This window comes from Balearica regulorum, chromosome 4 (assembly GCF_011004875.1).
Source record: "Balearica regulorum gibbericeps isolate bBalReg1 chromosome 4, bBalReg1.pri, whole genome shotgun sequence".
In the NCBI taxonomy this organism is placed as follows: Eukaryota; Metazoa; Chordata; class Aves; order Gruiformes; family Gruidae; genus Balearica; species Balearica regulorum.
This window is the reverse complement of record NC_046187.1, coordinates 540424-560028: the sequence shown is the minus strand read 5'-3', so window position 1 is coordinate 560028 and position 19605 is coordinate 540424. Positions and strand designations below refer to the sequence as shown.

Genomic DNA, 19605 nt, shown 5'->3' with positions numbered 1-19605 from the left:
GCTCCCGGTATCTCTAAGCCAACCACCCCACGAAAGAGCCATCAGTGAACTGTTCTCTTGGCTCTAGCTGTCGGATAGTAAATAGCGGGGATGAAGGTGTTGGAGTAAAATGAATGGATAAACGTCCTTCCCATAGAGAAACTGAGCCAACAGATCCGACTTGGAAACCCAACAAGGAAACACTTCTCTCAAGTTAAAGCAATAACTTGTTTTGCCCGAATTGCTACAGGAGAAGTGAGAAGGGGCTGAATGTGGAGCCTCAGGGTCACGAGAGAAGACGACATTCTCTAAGCATAGGTTTGACAAGCAAGTATTGCTTAAAAACAAAACCAACACACACCCCCCCACCACCCCTGCGCCCCAAATGACAAGCTCTGTCGCAGTGTGTGCTTCGTGGGGAAGGCCCTGATGGAGAGAGGCTGTTTCTGCTGAACTCAGGGGCAGCATGGGGGGCGGGGGGAACCTTTTCAAATGCCTGAAAGGCAGTGACCGTCAGCGTTAATTCTCAGGGGCGTTTATGAGTCAGAATTAGGGGTTTGGTCCTCACGGGGGCAGGTGGGAAGGGAGGGATGCTTTCAACCCAAGAGACATATTGGAAAACATCCTTGTCCCTGCATCTCTATTTCCATGGAGTTATGTTAGCCCTTTACCGTGCGATCTCCCCGCAGGGACTGTCTGTCGTCTTGCCTTGTACGCCTCTGAACGCGCTACTGAGGCAAAACCCCCACACGCCGCATCTCTGTGGCGGCTGGTGCAGGCTCCAAGTCCCACCTCTTCAGCTCCTGTTAGGAGTTGGTGCCCTCCAGGCAGGACAGAGATGGTGTCCTCACATAATCTTCCCTGCAGTTTGGACAGGAACAAACTTCTCTCTTGCCCAGGCCCCGATTTTTGTAGACCTTAGAGGAACCTGATTGTCTTGGAGAGGTTACGTAGGATTGTCTCGTGCTATCAAAGCTTGGGAGAGCAAAGACTGGGGACTGACACGGTGTCATTCACTCATTTCCCTTTTGGAACTAGGTTGAATATGTCGGTAGTGCCATGCTATGGTAGAAACCTTAGCACGGTGGGTGAGTCTTGGAGAGTCCTAAGGGATGCGTTTGTGAACAAGGTGCATTTGCCAGCAGAGCCGAGCCCTCCGAGGGCTGTCATTGTTCCCAAACGGTACCCGAGATCTGAAGTGAATTATCTGAAATTGCTAAATACTTTTCTTTCACCTGTGCTGTTTTAGTGACTAGAGCAATAAGCTTGTCAGAGCAGACTAGCAAAGCAGCAGCACTTCAAGAAATAGGTATTCTGCTTTAAAAAGACAAACAACGAAATCCCAACACAAAACTTAGAAGCACGCTGGCTCCTGTTTTCCTGGCGAGGGGTGGCTGTGTAATGAGTGCGTTTGAAAATCTGGCTCTGGAGATCACCTGCATCCATTGGTCCCTGCTCCCTGCCCCAAAATACTAGTATTGTGTTTCTAAACTTTTGTTGCTTAAGGAGCAAAGCTATAAGGTCTGGCTGTTAATCAATTTTACAAGTGCTGTTGGAGATACTTGGTTTGATTTTAGCTCATTTCCCTCAGTAAATACAGAATATACGTTTGCATCGCCTCTTGGTATGTGTGGAGTAAGTGTTGACTTTAAGAGTGTGTTTCAAGTTTTGTTTTGCATTTTTCTTCGGACCTGCAGGTTCCCCTGGAAAACAAGTGGATAACCTAGCCAGCAGTCAAGGAAATAACTTAGGGACCCCGGCCAAGGCTGGAAAACTGAGCCATGCTTTTAGAGATCCCCGGCCAGGGAGGAAGACTGCAGAGGGACAAGTGACAAAAGGTGGCGATGAGTCGGAGAGCGATTTTGAATCTGATCCTCCTTCTCCCAAGAGCAGTGAGGAAGAAGAAGAACAGGAGGATGAAGAAGTCTTGCAAGGCGAGAATGGAGACTTCAATGATGACAATGATACAGAACCGGAGAATTTAGGCCACCGACCTCTCCTCATGGACTCTGAGGAAGAGGAGGAGGAAGAGAAGCAAAGTTCTGACTCCGATTCCGATCGTACCAAGCAAAAATCTGTGGAAGGGCTCCTGAGCGGTAGGTTCAGAGATGGTGTGGGCAGCGGTGAAATCAAAGAACCCCGTTTGATGCATACGTCCTTGTCTGAGGTGCCGAGTACTGTGCTCAAGGTGAACCCTGGCCAAGAATTTGACGTGTTTGGAGCCGTGCCCTTTTTTACTCTGCAGCCTCAGGCAAGAGAGAAGGTGGACAAAGATCTCTCTTCTCCGATGGCTTTTCCCGGCCTGAACCAAGAGCAGGATGACTTTGATGTTTTCACAAAAGCCCCCTTCAGCAAAAAGGTGTCTCAGCAAGATGGCCCGGTGACGGGAATGGAGCCTCTGTTCTCCTCCACCTCGCCACGGACCGTCGATATTTTTGGCTGCACCCCATTTCAGCCTTCCCTTCTCCCCAAGACCGGTGGGAGTAAAGAGGACCTGTTTGGGCTGGTTCCTTTTGAAGAGATCACAGGGAGTCAGCAGCAGCAGAAGGTGAAGCAGCAGCGTAACCTGCAGAAGCTTTCTTCCCGCCAAAGGCGCATGAAGCAGGACGTCTCCAAGAGCAACGGCAAGCGCCACCACGGCACCCCGACCTCCACGAAGAAGGCGTTGAAACCGAGCTACCGCACCCCTGAGAGAGCCCGCAGGCACAAGAAAGCCGGCCGCAGGGACTCGCAGAGCAGCAACGAGTTCCTGACCATCTCGGACTCCAAAGAGAACATAAGCGTTGCGTTGACTGACAGCAAAGATCGAACCAACCCTCTGCAGGCAGATGAGAGTCTGCTGGACCCTTTTGGAGCCAAACCCTTCCACCCGCCAGACTTGATGCGGCACCCCCAGCATCAAGGGTTTGGTGACAGCCGCGGGGATCACGGCACAGTGGTAGTGGCTGGTAGATCCAGGCAGAGCTCCTTGCATGGAGCCATTCACGGTGGCGACGGGCTGAAAACGGATGACTTTGGTGCGGTACCGTTCACGGAACTGGTCGTGCAGAGCGCGCAGAGCCAGCAGCAGCAGGCGCTAGAGTTAGATCCTTTTGGAGCAGCTCCGTTTCCTTCCAAACAGTAAATGCTTCCAATGGGTTTCTCCCCCCCCCTCCACCTCTCCGAGTTACTTCATAGAGGTTTTAATCGGTGGAGTAATTTATCTGGTTGAATTGCCAGGGACCTGGGGCGTACAGCGTGTTCAAGTTCAAGAAGGCGTGGCCAGGTTGCATGATGAAATGAAGAATGATGACAAATTTTCATTGGTTTGTGGGTTTTTTTGAGAAAAAATAGTAAAAAACAAACAAGGAGCATCGTTTTATTATGACAGATGGCTCCCAGAGTGAAAAGAGAAATCGGATACGAATCATTGTCTGTCACTGACTTTAGGCTCGGAACATACTGTCGTTCTGCGCTTTCGCGTTGCCTTTTCAGTCCTCTGTGACGTGCTGACACGGAGGGAGGGGGACGGGCAGAGAACGCATGACAAACTTTTTCCATCCGTACAGGGAGGCTGATGGAACTGTGCTGGTTCTCCACGTCTCAGTTCTTAGACCTAAGAACCAAAATGTACGACTAATATCCCGACGGATCTGCTGGAAATAGTCATGTCTTTGCTTCCTAGGTGAAAACTACCTTTATTAATCATAAAAATAAAGCAGCTAAGTCTTCGAGGGGCTGGGGCCCAGAATTCCAGAGCACAGCTGTGGCTTGGGACCTGGTAGACATCTATGCAGCTGCAGAGATGAAAGGCAGATTATTTTTTTGTGTGCCTAAATGTTCGATTTTTTTTTTTTTTTTTTTTTACAGTAAGTGCCATTAATGTAAAAAAGCAAACTGGAAGTTTAGGGTTAAAACTAAAGATACAGAGAATGTAATGGTTTGTGAGACGAGAAGCCTGAATGTGGGGGAGTAAACCGGCAGGGATGCAGCCAGTGTTTGCAGCACTTTGAAGACTACTCAGTATGCTGGGATGAGAGGCTGGTTTACACAAGGAAATCGTTCAGCACGTATGGAGTATCCCAGATGACTTGTATAGTTGACTGTGAGATGTAACCATCAGATCTGATTACAAATTGGGGTTTGTGTCTGAGAAATACCTTTTCTTTTCCTTTTGGATTTTTATTGCAAAGAAAACGTGTATTCTTTCAAACCTGTTGTTTTTTAAAACAATAGTAATTTTATGAAATGACTGTAACCTAATGTTCTTTTAAGTTCTGTTGAAGCTATTATTGTACTTAAGTGTATTTTATAAGAAAGTTTTGCTAAATGCACTGAGCTTTGAGGAGACTTCTCTGAACGTGGATTTGTTTCAGAGCAGAAGCAGTAAGCAGCAGGTAGCTCGCAGAAGCTGATGGCTACTGTACCGGTAAGCTGCATTTCACACCACGAAGCCTTACGGGCAGGACTCTGTCCTGCTGCGCCGTACCTCTGAGACGTTAGGTGCGCGAGATGTGGCCCGAAGTTTGGGAGCGCGGTGCCAGTAGGTGACGGGAAGGTGACGTGAACAGGCTTGTCGAGGACGCGATTTCGTTACCGTGTTGTATGAGCAGTGCGCGTAGGCGGAACGGCTTCTCCGCTGCCTTGCAGCGCGTGCCAAGCCACGTACGCCGTTTGCAGAGCGCGTATGACTCGGGACGCTCCAATTTGCCTTTTTCCTATGGCAATCCGGCTCGTCTCGACTTTATATCCTGCTCTGCTGAGAGCTTACGAGTAGATAATTGGATGTTCATATATGGAGGACATAAGCGTTCCTGGTTGTGCGTGTGTGTGTTCCCTGTCCCTCCCCCTTGGCTGGAAGTAAAACGAAGTATTTGGGGTTGTGCTTTTTTTACCCCCCTCCCCAAATTCTCCTGCTTGTTATACAGTTGTCCTGAGATCTGTGAGGGCGGGGGGTGGATCCCTTACAATATTTGTTGTAAAGACCACGTTAAAAACAAGTCACTTGACTGCTTTGAGGGTCGATGAAACGTTCCCTCGGATCTATGTGAGATTGCTTCCCCTAGTCCTGGAATCTGAAAGTAGCTCATACGTATCTGCACACCTTTGTTACCTTTATCTTCCTCGTTTTCATTCTTCTCACAAGGTGAAAGCGAGATCCTACAGCTGTACTTTGTTCAGTATGCCTTTTTTGGGCTTAGAAGTTAAGCTCTTAAGAGGTTATAAGTAGAAATGTTTCAACTCTTTTTGCACAGGAGTTTCTTAGGCTTTATAACTACTGTTCTCACCTGGGGTTTTGTGCCAAAGGCTGTGAGAAGCGCACGCCAAGTTTTGTAGCATTTCGGATACTCAGGTTAACTGTCTTTTTTTGTCTATTTTTGTTTTTTTGTTGTTTTTTTTTTTTCCTCTGCACATGCTTGCGAGCTGCCTTCCTGTGGTTTCCTTCTGAACTGTCACTTACCTGCCTAAGGAGGTGTTGGAACAGGACGGTATCACAAATGGGGCAGGTGGGCGGAAACAAAACGAGAATAAAACAACAGGCAACTGACCATAGGTCTGAAACGCGGCTGGCCCTCGCTGAAGCCATGCAGCCGCTGCTTTTCCCGGTGGAAAGGCAACTGCAGGGCTTGCTCGGCCCTCTGGTGCCGGGGGAGGAAAGAGTTAACGATGGGCACGTGGCTGGGGCTTAGCTCCTCGCTCTGTGGGACACAGAGGGAAAAGGCCCTGCATTTAGGCTGGGCCTAAACATCAGGTAGATTAAGAACAGAAGGAAGCGTGTTTGGTTTTTGTCTGCTGACCCTGAGACTTAAGGCTGAGGAGCACCACAGGTTTTCCTTGTGTGGCGGGTCGGTTTGGTTTTTGGCAGAGGGTCCGTAAGTGGTTATATTACAGCACAGGAAAGCGGAAGTGAGATCGCACGCAGAAACGACGAGACGAGATAAAAGCAGACTGTAAACCCAAATGACTCTAAAACTGGCGTAATGCCTCTGGCTGCATATGAGTTATGACCGATGATACTTGCTTTCTAATGGCCTTAATAAACCTTGTTCTCAGTATTCTAGTTATGAAACAGGTTTGTGCATAATTGTAACTTTTTTGTTTCTAGAGTTAAAATTATTTTATCCTTTCTTGTGCCTGAAAAGAGATTAGTATGCCTCGCTAAGTTGACTTTGCGTGGTATGTATTGTTTATACACAACTAAACCCTAGTTCGGGTTTAATTTCGGCTAAGATTCGCTATTCAACAGGGACGAAATGTGGTACTGTCTGGGAACGTGATGTCCTTTTGCCTTTATTTGGTGTGTGTGCGTGCTCGTGCGTGTGCTTGCCACGGAGCGTACCGTGACCTCACGTGAAGTACGGGAAAGACCTTGCTGCACTAGACACGTACCGTACTGTCTGCGAAGACCGTAATGGCAAGGTAAGGAACTGATGCTTCCCTTCCAACAGGAAATACCGATTGATCTTCACAGCTTCTCTTTCAGCGTGTTGAGTGACTGAACCACAGGCCTTTTAGAATCGGCTGCTCGAGAGAGAGATTCTGCCAAAAGGTACTACCGAGCCTTTAACGGCTGCGGTCACTGACGACAGAGACGGTAGTCGTGTTTCTCTGCAGACTCTGAGACGGCCTCGAGATGCGCGCAGTCGCTCGGGCTGACCTCCCGGGTGCGGGACCCGTGAATGCCAGCTTTGGAGGGCACGACTTGTAATCCTTCTGGGCGTCCCAGTTAGTAAAACCAAGTACTGTGAAAATAAGTTGATATATTTGCTACTGTGAGAATAAGAGTTTATCTGGAGTTTTTTATACTATATTGTGTATTTTTATATATGAAAAGTATATATAAAATATACACATGCTCGCACACATCATGTATCTCTTGGAGTTGCTGCGTTTTTAGTAACGCAGCAGCCACGCTCACTTTCACGTGACTCGGGGGAGTGACTGTGAGCGAAAGCTGCGAAAGAAAAAAAAGTGCAAAGGGTGGCTGCTGCGTTCCTTTCCTAGAATGCTTATTTCAAAAGGAAAATCAAGGAAACTGTATAGCTACATTTGTGACTAAGGCATCACCTAATGTTAAAGAGCATAAAAACTATTTTTAAATTGCTGGCATTCAGCTTTTAAGTGCACTTTCCTGAACTACACTTCCATTTCTTGTTAGACTTCAAAGTTTCTAAAGCTTTTTTGTGTACCACTAAACAGAGAACTTTAACTTTTTTGTGAAACTGATGTATGTCATAAAATATTTGCAGTTGTTAAATAAACAAACGTGGTAACAGTGACTCTGCAGGTCTCCTTAAGCGGTGCGTTAGGTATTCCCATTTAGGCTTTCCTTTACTCCCTGTAAGCAGTGCTGGTTTTGCTGATGGCTGTTTGTGGCTGTAGGCTCCTGTCACTCTTTAAAATGTTTTAAAAGACTTGGATTTGCTGCCTAATGGTCTTTCGTTGTCCAACTTGTTAAAAACCTGTTGATAGCGTACTGTTTTTAATTGCGTAGGTTCGGTACTGCCCTTAAAAGCCTCCCCACGGAAAGCTCCTGAAAGGATGCGTTCCCGTTCCTAGGTGGTAACTGAAGCTTGGTCCCTTTTCTATAGCCAAAATGTTACGTGTAGTTCCCAGCGCTATCTCTGTTGACAGAGTTCTGCACCTAATCTTTGAAACGTAATTTTAATGTGATTTGACCCCCTTCTACCAATTGTTTACCAGAGCAGGTTTTTGGATGCTGCTTGTACTGATTCTTCTCTTGGGTGAGCTGAAGTAAGAAAGAAAACGGTCAGGAAAAGATGGAGCGGCAGCGGGACGCAGTTACTAAATAGTAGCTCGTGTCCTGGCTGTGCGGTCTTCCACCTATTGCCTGTTCCAGTCTAATCTGGTTAGAAGCAAATCCACAAGGAAACACAGTTTAACTGGAGGCTTCAGCTTAAACAGAAACAAACAACTGTGGCTGCTAATTTTTTTGTTTTGTTTTTGCAGCATAACTACTAGCCCTGCATTTCTCATCGCTGGTTTTTGCATGCAGTTGAACTGCTTCTGTTAGGGCAAAAGCAGGTTTACAAAGTTAGGTGGGAAAGAGTACTGTTGTTTGAGTTGAAGCAGAGTCAGGATGAACCCTTCCTCCTTTTCCTTAGAACACAACAACAGAAACGGCCAGAGCTCTTAAGATAGAATGACGCCCTGCCGGGAAACTATCTAGGTATAAAGGCGTTAGGTGGCAAAGCTGCATTCATCAGCTCCTCCAAAAACCCCTATCCTACGCGAGGTCCCGCTCGTAGAACATACCGCACGCGGTTCTGGAGTAGTGCCGCGCCAGCACCTGCCGTATCGGTCCCTGCTCTGCCGTGATCGTTCGAGGCGGTCTCCCTGTATATTAAAAACCTGTGGGAGGTGACAGGAGTTGCGTGGTTGAGCAATTCACATCTGTCATTTGACTCTGTCAGATGCAAGAATGGTGTTACTCTAAGGAAACATCCAAGGAACTGAAATTTATTTACAAGTTCCTTATGTACATAAAAGACCACCATGCAGCTTGAAAAATTTTATCAGGGTAATAAAAACGTACAGCTTTGCAGTCAGTTTCCTTATCCAGTGAAAACTACAGTAGTTAGAGTTTACGTTAAAAAAAATTACATTGGCAATCTGTAAAGTCAGTATGCTTTCAATAGACAAACACACATTCTTCAAATATTATTGTTCACATAACACTGGAAATAAGCTTTTGTACTTGCAGGGTCCTTGTCAGGCTGTGGTAGTAGTAATTAGTGCACTTGAAAATTGCTTGGCTGTCAAGTTTGGGAGGGTAATCATCAGTGTTTACACTGAAAGGCTCAAAGGTCTGGGAGTTGAATCTTAAATGCAAAGTCAGTTCTTGCCACCACCTGTTTCTGGAGTTGCAAAAAGCCCCAAAACACACCCGCTGAACTTGACAAACAGTTACCTTTCCTCTCCAGCATACAGCAGAGAAGTCAGTGTCCTGCCTTCTCCATCCCCACGAGCATTCAGGTGCCTGACGCTACCTTTCCATCACTATTCCACAGCGCCTTGGCACACCCTGACGAGTGGCTGACGGAGCTGGGCTCCTTTAGCTGGGGGAGAGGCAGCTTTGGGGGGTCCGACAGCAGCCTGCCTGCCCCAAGGAGGGCATGGCAAAAAGCCAGCCTCTCCCTGTCCGAGTAACCTAAATCCCTAAATCCCGTCACGGGACAACCCTTCCCGTGAGGAAAGAGGCAATCGTGTAGTGCTGACAAGGCCGACGGTTCCGCAAGGGCTTCTCGTGTGTTGTGCAGCTTTTGGCACTGTTGCCTCAGGCGTTCCTAGCCCGCTGCCGGGCGGTGCCATCTTGTTCTTGGCCTCTGGTCTAAGACACCGGGCTCCAAACCTTACCGGGCCCCTGTCCGCGTGCATCAAGCTGGCTGCTGTGAGACGATCGCAAAAGGTGAGAGAAGAGGCTGGGACGCTGCCGAAGGCCGTGCTGCAGGTAACGAGGGGAGTTGTTCGAGGTCAGCTCGGACAGTTTATAATCCCAGAAGAGAATGTTTCTGCCTGTCGTCAAAGCAGAACCAGTTAGGCTTTCTCCCGCTTTCCAACGCGAGCTGTGCCGATGCAGCCGTGTCCCTCAGTGGTTCTGGTCCCAAACTTTCACCCCTTGGGATTCAGCCGTAACAGCATCTTGAGGCAAGCGGAGCAATCCCCAATCGGCTAACGCTGACTGACGCTTGATCCCGCGAAGCAGCAGCACGCGCTACCGCTGCTCGACTGAACTGTAAATGTGAGCACAGCTGCTCTACAGAAGCAACAAACAAAAAATGTTGATTCTAACCCAAAATCCAAATAATCCCAATCCTGTTTGAAAAACTGGCACCCCTTGAGCTTAATTGTGCTGAGCTGCAGCTATCCGCTATCCTGCGTATTTCACGTCTCCCCAGCGTTGAGGTTGTAAGGGATGGTTTCCCAAGGCTGGGAAAACCGATGGTGGTAAGCCGTTTTTCAGTAACAAAGTCTGCAAGTACAGTACAATACATCACACAGTAAAGGCCAAAGTTCAGGGACTTGAATCCACAGCAGGTTCACCACGCGGGGGGTGGGGGTGTTTTTTCATCCTGTTAAAAAGGAACTGAAAAAAAATTTTAGCAACTCTACTGATTGCAAGATAGTAACATGAACACACAGGCTGAGTGCTATTCCTGAAATATTTTAGACCATTAACTGCAAGTGACTGAAGGGATCTGGAGAAGTTTTTTTGAAGTAATGGCACTACGCCTAAGGGGCGAGGCAATTTTTAAGATCTGATAGGAAGATGTAGCTACGGTGGATGACATGTGATCTTAACTTCCAGAAAAAGGAGAAGAGCTTGTCCAGAGAAGTACAAGAGTCCACTGAATTCAATTTTATACGTTACCATTCCAATGCTGACACGTAAGCATGCCATTCAGACAAAGACTCTGAAGGATGCAATGCACCGTACTGCTGTGATTTAGATCCAAGACCGGGTCCCACAGTTACCCTGGTTTTATAAGCACGCAGCCAGGAGCGGTTTCTTAATTACGCACTTGAACAAAACCTGAAAACCCGGTATATGGGCCTCTTAGCTCAGCGAGGGTAATTACTTGTGGTGTTCGTGTTTACCAAGCAAAACAAATACTGGTGCGATCCAAATGCTGAGCTTTGCAGCCCACCTTTCCGTTGTCCTGCTCCAGGAAGACGTCTTTCATACTTGACTGCAGACAGGAGATGCAGCTCACGTCTCGGGCACTGCTGTTGGTTTTTTCAAAACTCATCATAACACGCTGTCCCAGCAAGCGGGTAACAGTCCAGAAGTCAGAAGAGGAACTGCCTCAGTGCTTAACTTCGTAGCTCAACACGTGAGGTAAGGCCCGGACCCTCAGAGTCAGAAATTCAATCACAGCGCCTCTGAAACAGCGGGGAAACAAGTTGAGTCACTTACTACACCTAGGAAATGATCACCTCTCACTTGATTTCCAAAACATCCAGATGAATGCTTAGTAGGCTGAAAAACGACAAAAGGCTGAGGAAAAGGACACTTAGGAACAAATACTAATGACGTCTGGAGGTGATTAAAATTGCAAAACAGAGCCAAAAGGGATCTGGCAGACCTCTGTCCAGCCTGACCTAAAACTCTGCTCGTGGGCATCGCAGCCTTGTGGAGCCTCACGCCACAAAGCGTTTTAGATGAGCAGAGTGCCTGGCACCAAGAGAAGAAAACGTTTTATTTGCACCTAAGTGTTACACCAGTCAGCATTTTCTTTGGGGAAGCTAACTGGGGAGGGTGATTAAAACTTGGGGCACGTTAAACCCAGGATTATTTAAGCTCATGCTTGTTAGAGTATCGTATGCCCATGAGTATGAAAACTGCTCTACCTTCGCTCACAGGTCTGTGCTATACTCAGGACAGGGCTTGCTGTGTCGGTATTGCATGATGTACACTGTGGATTGATGCCACCAATACAGCATCACCACGGCAAGGATATGCCATACTTGGTGACTCGAGCCGAGGTAGTTCAGCTGTCCTGCGGGGAAGAAAAAGGGCAAGCAGTTAAGTTGTAAAATTCGGCAATAACTCACGCAATGCAACTGGCAATCGGTCTCCTCCAAAGCTCAACTATAGGCTCCGCTTGCTGGCAGGCAGTGAAAGCTCTTTAACGAACTTGACCAGAAGTCGCCTGCCTTCTTTTGATGCAAATATACGCAACGTGTTCCTCCTCTACATGAGCATACTTCATGGGGAACATGGTCAACCTGCTCTCTCACAGAAGTTCAGGACTCAGAGCGATGACTGTGACACTGCAGGAAGCTTAACTGCAGAAAAAACACCCAGAAGAGAATTTCCTACCTGGGAAGTATCTTTCTGGAACTTTGGAAATATAGAAGAGAAAAGCTACAGCAGCGATGAAGTACATGACAACTACACGCGGAGCAAACTCCTGCAAAAGAAAAGGAAGCTCTCCTATTCTGTCAGAAGGTGAAAATACAAAACAAACAAAAAAGTCTGCAAAGATAAAAAAGAATGAAATGTTTTCTTCAGCACAGTTAGGTCCCTGGGTAATTGCAGCGATTTCTGGGGTTTTCATATTGGGGCATACTTTACTGTCTTTAGCAGTACTGTGCTGCTTGTTTCTCAGAGCATAATTCTAAGTGGTAAAACAAGAACAGGAAAATAGTTCTGTAACTTGTCAGCGATGTTAAACAAGGGTCATGTAAAAAGCAGAGGGCTGAGTAGGCAAACAGTGATTTTTTTGCTGCAAGCCCAGGGAACAGAAGAGGAAGCAAATAACCATTCCGTCAGAGTCTTCTGGTTCCCCCCTCTGCTCTCCAGCTGCGGAGCCGGACAGCCCAGCCCAGCCCAGCCTGCCCTGCTGCTTCCCAGGGCACAGCCCACTCGGCTCCTCGCTCCTGTGCCTGGCCTGGGGGCAGCGAGGGTGCGGTCCACCCACACAGCCTGCTCAGTCACACTTGTATCCAGTTCTCCTCCTCACCGTGCAGTTTTAAATCAGCAAAGCAGATTTAATCTGCTCGACCTGTTTACTGGTACTCAAGAAATTTCTAAGTGTTTGCATTTGGATCGTATCGTCTGAAAGATTTCTGTGCTTCAAGAAATTTTAATTACCGCTGCCTCCCCCGCATGTCCCAAAGTGTAAGAGGACTGAAGGAAGATGGCACGTAAAAAGCAAAAGGGAATCTTACTTCCTTCTTTTTCTCTTTTACCTGCACGATAGATGCACCAATGCCGCCATTGAGCCAAACCCAGTGGATGGTGGGAATAATTCCATATCCAGACACTGAGCAAAAGATGATGGAGCGCAGTCTGTGCCACTGTTGCGTGAGGTAACTGGGATGAATCTGAGCAAAAAACACTGCCAAGATCATTGCCAGCACAGTGATTAAATACACCTGACGCCAGTACTGAGAAAAAAAGAAACAAAAGCAGGTTTGTGGGTGTTCTCATCATGTGTAAAAGTAAATTCTGGGTAGAAAGTTGACATTACTAAATGTAATCGTACATCAATTCTCCTGTCGCTGCTGCGAGCGCAAGTGATGGGGTTTGAAAGAATGGACTTGCATTTATCAACTGACAGCGAGGTGAAGGGACTCTGGCTCCGGCACACCTAGCAGAATGCGGTTCATTCTGAGCAGTTTCGGCTGTGACAGAGTTAGTTAATTTTCTTGCGAGCAGCGGTATACTGCTGCATTTGGGATGTAGGATGAGAACGATGTTGATGATAACACATTGATGGTTTGGTTGTGGCTGGGCAACGTTTACACCCAGTCCGGGACTTGTACAGCTTCTCATACCGCCCCGCCAGCGAGGGGCTGAGGGTGCCCCAAAAGCTGGGAGGGGACACGGCCAGGACAGCTGCCCCAGACTGGCCAAACGGATGTTCCGTAACGTATGGCATCACGCTCCGTATAGAACTGGGGAAGTTGGCCAGGGGCGGGACTGCGGCTCAGCAACTAACTGAGCATCGGTGGTCTGCGGGTAGTGAGCAATTGTGCTGCGCATCACTTTTTTGTATGTTCTTTTATCGTTATTATTCTCTTCTTTTTCTGTCCTATTAAACTGTCTTTTTCTGAACTCAAGACTTTTTTTTTTTCTCTTCCCCCCCTCCGATTCTCTCCCCCCTCCCACTGCGGGGCAGTGATGAGCGAAGGGCTGTGTGGTTGTTTTAGCTGTCGGCCAGGTTCAACCACGACACGGTGCCTTCACCAAAACATTTTATATGTACCTCTGCCTGAGCAGACTTGTTCAACTACTGCTCACGGCACCCGCTGCAGATGTGGGTGTAATCTAGGCCTCTGAAGGGAACTAATTTTACTTGTTCTCTATGAGATGAAGAGAAAATAAACTTGTTTCTGCCTCATGCAGGCTACCTGCTGGGAAAAGATGTTTGAATTACTGGTGACGGGGACACAGCCCATAATCGGCCTCATGCATTTACCAAAGATAGGACCTGTAAGGTTTACCCTGCCTTCATGTAATTTTAAATATTTTCTTGAGGCTTGTGTGACTGACAGCTTGAAAGGAAAACCTTAGTTTGCCCATCACGTCAGCCAGCAAAGTTCTGCTCATGTCAGAAGGAACTCGGTTCAGTTTCCATCTCCATCTCCTGGCTAAGGCTCTATTTGGACGCCCAGCAACGAACCCCCTTCCTACGGCGTGGAAACCGCAACAGGGAGACTAAACGTTTACACAAACAAGTGCTTCAAACTTACGTTATTACAATAAAACGCATAAAACACGCCTGACACATAGCAGCCCAGGATGCCAATGGAAATTCCCGCGTAATCTAATGCCATCCATCGTCGGCTGGTCTTCTCTGAGCGGTGACAACAGAAAAGATGATATCCTACTGAGCAAAGCATACAGACCTATACAAATGTTCAAACAAGGATGTGTTAATCTCTCAAAAAATTCACACGGAGCATAGCAGGTTTAAACTCTGAAGCTTAGAGCATGCGATTGACCTGTAACGTGTTCTGCGGTGCAACTTGGTGTAGGCAATTATGATTCCTGCCCGTAAGCAACAGGAACTAAGGTAAGCTTCGCTGGTGGATTGAGAAGGAACAGAAAACTTTGCAAGACTTGAGAACCCCCTATTGCACAGCTAAGAAAATCGCGCTATTGAGGCCTACACCGTGAGGCCAAGCGAAAAGCCAGTACGCGACAGCGCAGGGCCCCGTCTGCGTGAGCACAGTGGGACGATGAATTCTGCGTGGCCAAAGTACCACAAGCAGAAACCAAAGCCCCAATCCACCCCGACTGCCTGATACCCAAGTTACTTTAGTGAGAGAACGCACAAAAAATTAAACTCCTACGCACAGGCTTATTTGCATGTAGGCTGGCATAATTTTTTTCCCTGAGAACTGCTTTTTTGTGTTTCTCTGCAACCCTCAACAGCAATAACGAAGAGCACAACAGCAGTGCTTTCCAAGCCAGCAATGGAGTTTTCCCTGCATCTAGCTATGCAAAGGCACCCAGTACTCTTCAGGGAATATGTACAGGGCTCTTGCGCTCTTCACGCTTTCCTAGAGACAGCGTACTGTCTTTTCGCAGACTCTCTCCTATGCCAGCTATGCTCACTCCTCCCTGCTTTGGTCAAAACCAACTCAAAGCCGGGCCGCTCAGTGATCTGTAAAAGCCATGCAATGGTCACTGCGCTGTCCCAGGCCTGACCCGAGCCCATCTTGCCCTGGAGCCCTACTGCGTGCGTGAGCATCGTCAGCGGGCCTTAACACTCTCCTTCTCCTCAAAGGCGGCGCTCCCCGCGCCTCGGCGGCACGCAGCCCCTACCTGGAAGCAGAAGAGGCAGACGGAGCAGATGACGAAGTCCTCTTGGGAGGCGCCGGCGGCCGGCAGGACGGCCGTCAGGTCGTAGATGCCCAGCGTGAAGAAGAGGACGAAGCCGAGCAGGTGGCTCCAGATGTTGACGGTCTCGTTGGAGAGGATGAAGAGGCTGCGAGGAGACACAACGGGGCGGGAAGGGGGGGTGGGGGGTGAGGCTCGGCTGGGCCCGCCGGGCCAGGGGCGGTGCGGCGGGGGCGGCCCTCACCTCTTGAGGCAGAGGCGGGAGGGCAGGTAGGCCCGGTAGCCGTCCGTGATGTAGGGGTTGTCCTTCAGGAAGACGGGGATCTGCTCGTAGGTGTAGAGGCGGATGCCGCGGGGCACCAGCACGGGCCAGTACTGGTAGCTGCCCAGCTCGATGTAGTGCGCGCTCCGCAGCAGCTTCTGGTGCATCCTGCCCGCCGCGCCGCCTCAGCGCCCCGCCGCCCCGCCGCCGCATCGGATCGGGCCGCCCCGCCGCCGGCCCCGCTCCCCTCACGGGCCGCTGCCCGCGGGGACCGCCGGCATGGCCTCCCGCACCTCCTCCTCCCGCTCCTCCTCCCCGGCCCGGCCCGGCCCGTCCCGCCGCCTGCGGACACCGGCCGTGAGGGCGCGGGGCGCCGCGGGAGGGGCAGCGGCCGCGTCGCGCGGCGATGACGTCAGAGCGCGGCGACTCCTCCTGCGACGCCTGCGCGGGGCCGGCAGCACGTGGTGCTGGTCGCGGGCGCGTGGGGGCGCTCTTTCCCGCCGCGCGCAGAGGCCGTTAGCGGCGGCCGGTCCCCTCAGGCGTGGGGGGGGGGGGGAGCGGACGCCGGGGCCCCCTTCGCCGCCGCCGGCCCTGCGCCGTCCTTCCGCCCGCAGCGAGCAGGGAGCACCGCCGGCGAAGCCCTCCCGCCGCCCCCGGCCGCGGCGATGCCAGGTGGAGGGGTGTGGCCGCCGGCGCCAGGCGGGGCTGTGCTGCCAGAGGTGGGTGAGGTGGTGCCCGGGTTGGTTTTTTTCCGAAATCTTTCGAAGGAAACCCGTCTCGGAAAGCGGAGATTTCCACGCGGGGTGAAAGGCTGCTGCGTGGCGTGTGCGTGCCGTCCCTAAGTGCCCCGAGTGGGTGAAGCGGTGCGAAATACAGCGCTGCCGGGCAGGCATCGGTCTGTGTGTAACTGACTGTCCGGTTGCGGCTCTAGTAAAGTATGACACGCAATAATGTGTTAGGTCACTGTTACGGCAGAGGTTTGTGTCTAAAAGGGAATGGCCCACATCTCTGAGAAACTTTTGGAGAAAGCTACTGGTTTGGAAAAATCAGCCTTTTCTGTCAGGTAGACCTGAATGAGGCAAACCTTTCTAAAACAGACGCCAGAAACAGACATCCGAAGTTCCAAGTGCCGTGGATTATCAGTGTTGCGGCAATTGTATTTGCACCTGGCAAGAGCAATCTCTGGTTAGTTGAGATCACAGTTATTAGCCTTTCCTCTTTTTTTCTGTGTACTTTATGAAGTAAAAAAAAAAAACCCAATGCCAAACCCCAGCCCTTAGTAGTGAAGAAGACGCTTCCAAAGGATTTGCTTTGCCTAAATAAGAAAAGTTCTGGGTTGTTTGCCAATTGCTTTTGATTTTATTTTTTTTTCCAAAATAAAAAGAAAAGGGCAGAAAGAAGTCACTAACTAGGTATCATCTGGCCCTCATTTTCAACGTTAAAAACACGGGTACATCATTTGGTTACCCAAATTCAGTTGGTTTTTGTCAACAGCAGCTCTTGAATATTTCTACTAATCAATCATTCTCTGAGACTTGTTAATGTCAGTGCTATAAAAGCCGTGTTCCTCTTGCCTCTGCAACCTGCTGGCGTTTCCTCGTGCCTTCTCCCTCCTCCTCAGCTGCTCCGCGTGCTGCGTACATTTTTCTGCTGCGTGTGCCGCTCGACTTTGGAGAGGTACCCGGGGGAATTGTGTTGGTAGTAGTAATTCAGCAGGCTGAGCTTTAAGAGACTTCCTCGTAGTCTCACCTTTTCGGGATGTATAAGAAGCATATCTCTGAATGGTTCATTCCTCTTTTACTTAGTTTCTGTCTTCCTTTCCGCATGGCTGCTCTGTTTCTGTTTTTTCCCTTCACCCGAGCTTGCTATTAATGAAAGTAATAAGAATAATTTAGGGAAGATAGAGAGAAGGAACGCGTTCTGAAAGAAGATCCGTACACCTAAGTGTTGTGTCGGGAGGGGAAAGACCCGGATGGTACTGCTGGCTGTATTTAGGACGGAGCGCAGGATATCCTTTCTGCAGGTGGCAGAGTGGCGTTAGGTACGCAGGGAAGTGCGGCATAATAAAACACCTTGCAGAGCGGCGCAGTGTCGCGAGGAGCTAAGTTGGCTGACGCTCGGGAGACGGCTCGGTGAGTCTCGCAAGTAGCAGGGGCAAAGGAGGATCGAGAGTTCAGATATCAGAGTGTCCCGGAAACAAAATCTTAGGAGGCCGTGAGGGTGTTGTTTGGTAGTTTGCTCAAAGGGAAATAGTCCATAGGTTGTCAATTTCCGTTCTGTGGCAGAAAGAACAGTTCCATTTCCAGCTGACCTGCTAAAAATAGGAAAGTGTCCCGTTTTGGTCAACTTGGCGCACGCGGAAGCCAAAACCTGTGAACCGGTCTAGTGGGACCAAGCTAACAAGAATGATATCTATGCGGTGGCAACCTTTTCCCGAACAAGCGTTCCACTGGCTCTTCTCTTTGCAGCACTCGCTTGGAGAATGAGGGAGGTAAAACGTGTTTATGCAGAACATGCATTTAAAGGAATAAGCATATAGCTGCCACGTTAATTCAGGCGAGGGAGCTCCGGCCGTCCGGAGGAGCTTCTCGCTCCCGCAGCGAAACTGAGCTGGGGAAGTCGCGTTCCTGCCGGCTCGTGCTGATGCATGAGGAGATTCATTGTTCGCTTGAGCGGTGACTCACTTTTGTCGAGCTAAGTACTGCCCAGAAAGTTGCTACCAAGTTAAAACCTTAATTAGTCTTAATTGTCCATTGAATCATCAGCTCACTGAGAACATTATACCTGGAAAAAACACTTTGTTTCTCAGCCTCGTGCAATTGAAATGAAATCCCAAGTGCTTCAAAGAGTTCAGTCAGAAGGAATCGGAGCTGACAGCACTTTTTTTTAATAAAAGAAGCTTTAATTGGCTGTTAAGTTAAAGCTTTCAAGCTTTGATAGGAGAAGTGTTATAGGTTAAATTAATAGGGAAAATTGAGAAACAATTAGGGCAGCTTTAAATTAATTACTTACACTATTTATTTTGAGCTTATTGAACAATTGTGTTGCATGCGTAAGTGATTGAAATTAGCCATCTGTGCAAGATAGCTTTGACCTAAATTGACCTTCTGGAGTCAGTAAGTAGCTTGCCCTAATTCCTATACCGTATCCCTAATTTTACTGGCAGATAAGCTTAATTGGGAGTAAAGATGAATGTGCCCGAGAGGTTCGTGCTTTTCTGTGGAAGGTAAAGTCACCTGTGCAAACCAAGGTAGGGAAGGCTTTCGAGGAGATGGCTGAGGAGACCGCAGATGAGCCGAACGGTTTGTTGCTAACCCTAACTGCACCCTGCTGCGTTCCGTTCTTCTCAGTGCGTGCCCTGTTCAGGCCTTCTGAACCCCACAACCCCTCTCGAGCTGGCTATTTGAGGAAAGCCTAGGAAAGAACAAGTTTATTTGAACTAACTGGTGTCACCTGTGTAATACCAACAGGATCTTTTTGTGCCCTGCTGCATTCTGTTCTGTTTTTTTCAGGGAGCAACCGGGGGCAAATGACTTGGAAGAATTATTCGAACAAAGTATCTCAAATGCTCATGATAAAATGGGAGCAAGAACAAAGTTTTCAGTTTTGAAACGGAAACGGTGAAAATAGTCTCGGTGCTGATTTTTGAGGCACTGGAGCACTGTTGCCCCCAGTTTCCCTACGTCTAGGCCTCAGACCTGCTGCCGCTGGAGGACAGGAGGCTATGTGCAGCCCCGGGGCGGCGTGGGGGTGCTGCCCCTTCCCCCGAGGCAGCCGTGCCTCCCCCGCCCCGCGCTGCTGCCGGGCTGTCCCTCCAGGTGTCAGCCTGGCACCGCGCTACCCGCCCCGCCACCGGGCCGGCCGTCCTCGGCAGCTCCGCACCGTCCCCTTCAGCCACCCGGTGACTGACGGAGAACGCGTCCCGGCGCCGGGTGCTCATCCCGGCAGGGCCGGCAGGTCGGTGCTGGTGTTCCTGAGGTAGCCCTGGCCCCGTCTTTGTGTCCTCGTTTTCTGAAGTTCCCGGGTTTTTCTTTGTGAGGATCTGGCTTTTCCCCATGTTCATTGCAAG

The 19605-nt window shown here is 49.3% G+C and overlaps 2 protein-coding genes and 1 long non-coding RNA gene across 8 annotated transcripts in view; 2 read left to right on the top strand and 1 right to left on the bottom strand.

Moving 5' to 3' along the window:
- BMP2K (BMP2 inducible kinase) overlaps positions 1 to 7238 on the top strand; it is a 56589-nt gene extending 49351 nt beyond the window's left edge. For 4 of the 5 annotated variants that reach the window (XM_075750791.1, XM_075750789.1, XM_075750790.1 and 1 more), the window contains one exon: positions 1677 to 7238. In XM_075750791.1, coding sequence (XP_075606906.1) covers positions 1677 to 3103 — 1427 coding nt within the window. In that variant the 3' untranslated portion in view covers positions 3104 to 7238. The remainder of the gene's footprint in view (positions 1 to 1676) is intronic. The other variant, XR_012835106.1, reaches the window with a different exon arrangement.
- A 1185-nt stretch (positions 7239 to 8423) lies between these two features.
- On the bottom strand, positions 8424 to 15828 carry PAQR3 (progestin and adipoQ receptor family member 3). 2 transcript variants are annotated; one of them, XM_075750792.1, is made up of 7 exons: positions 15519 to 15826; positions 15260 to 15422; positions 14182 to 14337; positions 12676 to 12873; positions 11804 to 11894; positions 11332 to 11480; positions 8424 to 10863 (listed from the first exon to the last, which is right to left on the bottom strand). In XM_075750792.1, exons 1-6 carry the CDS (start codon positions 15701 to 15703, stop codon positions 11338 to 11340), a joined length of 936 nt encoding a protein of 311 aa, XP_075606907.1. In that variant the 5' UTR covers positions 15704 to 15826; the 3' UTR covers positions 8424 to 10863; positions 11332 to 11337. The 2 variants fall into 2 exon arrangements, with proteins under 2 accessions (XP_075606907.1, XP_075606908.1); XM_075750793.1 differs by lacking the exon at positions 14182 to 14337 and having other exon boundaries at positions 15519 to 15828.
- A 217-nt stretch (positions 15829 to 16045) lies between these two features.
- LOC142601599 (uncharacterized) overlaps positions 16046 to 19605 on the top strand; it is a 33203-nt gene continuing 29643 nt past the window's right edge. The window contains exon 1 of the long non-coding RNA XR_012835102.1: positions 16046 to 16255. This is a non-coding gene — a long non-coding RNA (uncharacterized LOC142601599). The remainder of the gene's footprint in view (positions 16256 to 19605) is intronic.

Coding starts and splice junctions, on each gene's coding strand:
- PAQR3 (XM_075750792.1), bottom strand. CDS start 15,703: ATGCACCAGAAGCTGCTGCGGAGCGCGCACTACATCGAGCTGGGCAGC. Junction 12,874..14,181: donor ATGCGTTTTATTGTAATAAC/GTAAGTTTGAAG, acceptor TTTTTTTCTCAG/TACTGGCGTCAGGTGTATTT. Junction 11,481..11,803: donor TCCAGAAAGATACTTCCCAG/GTAGGAAATTCT, acceptor TCTTCCCCGCAG/GACAGCTGAACTACCTCGGC.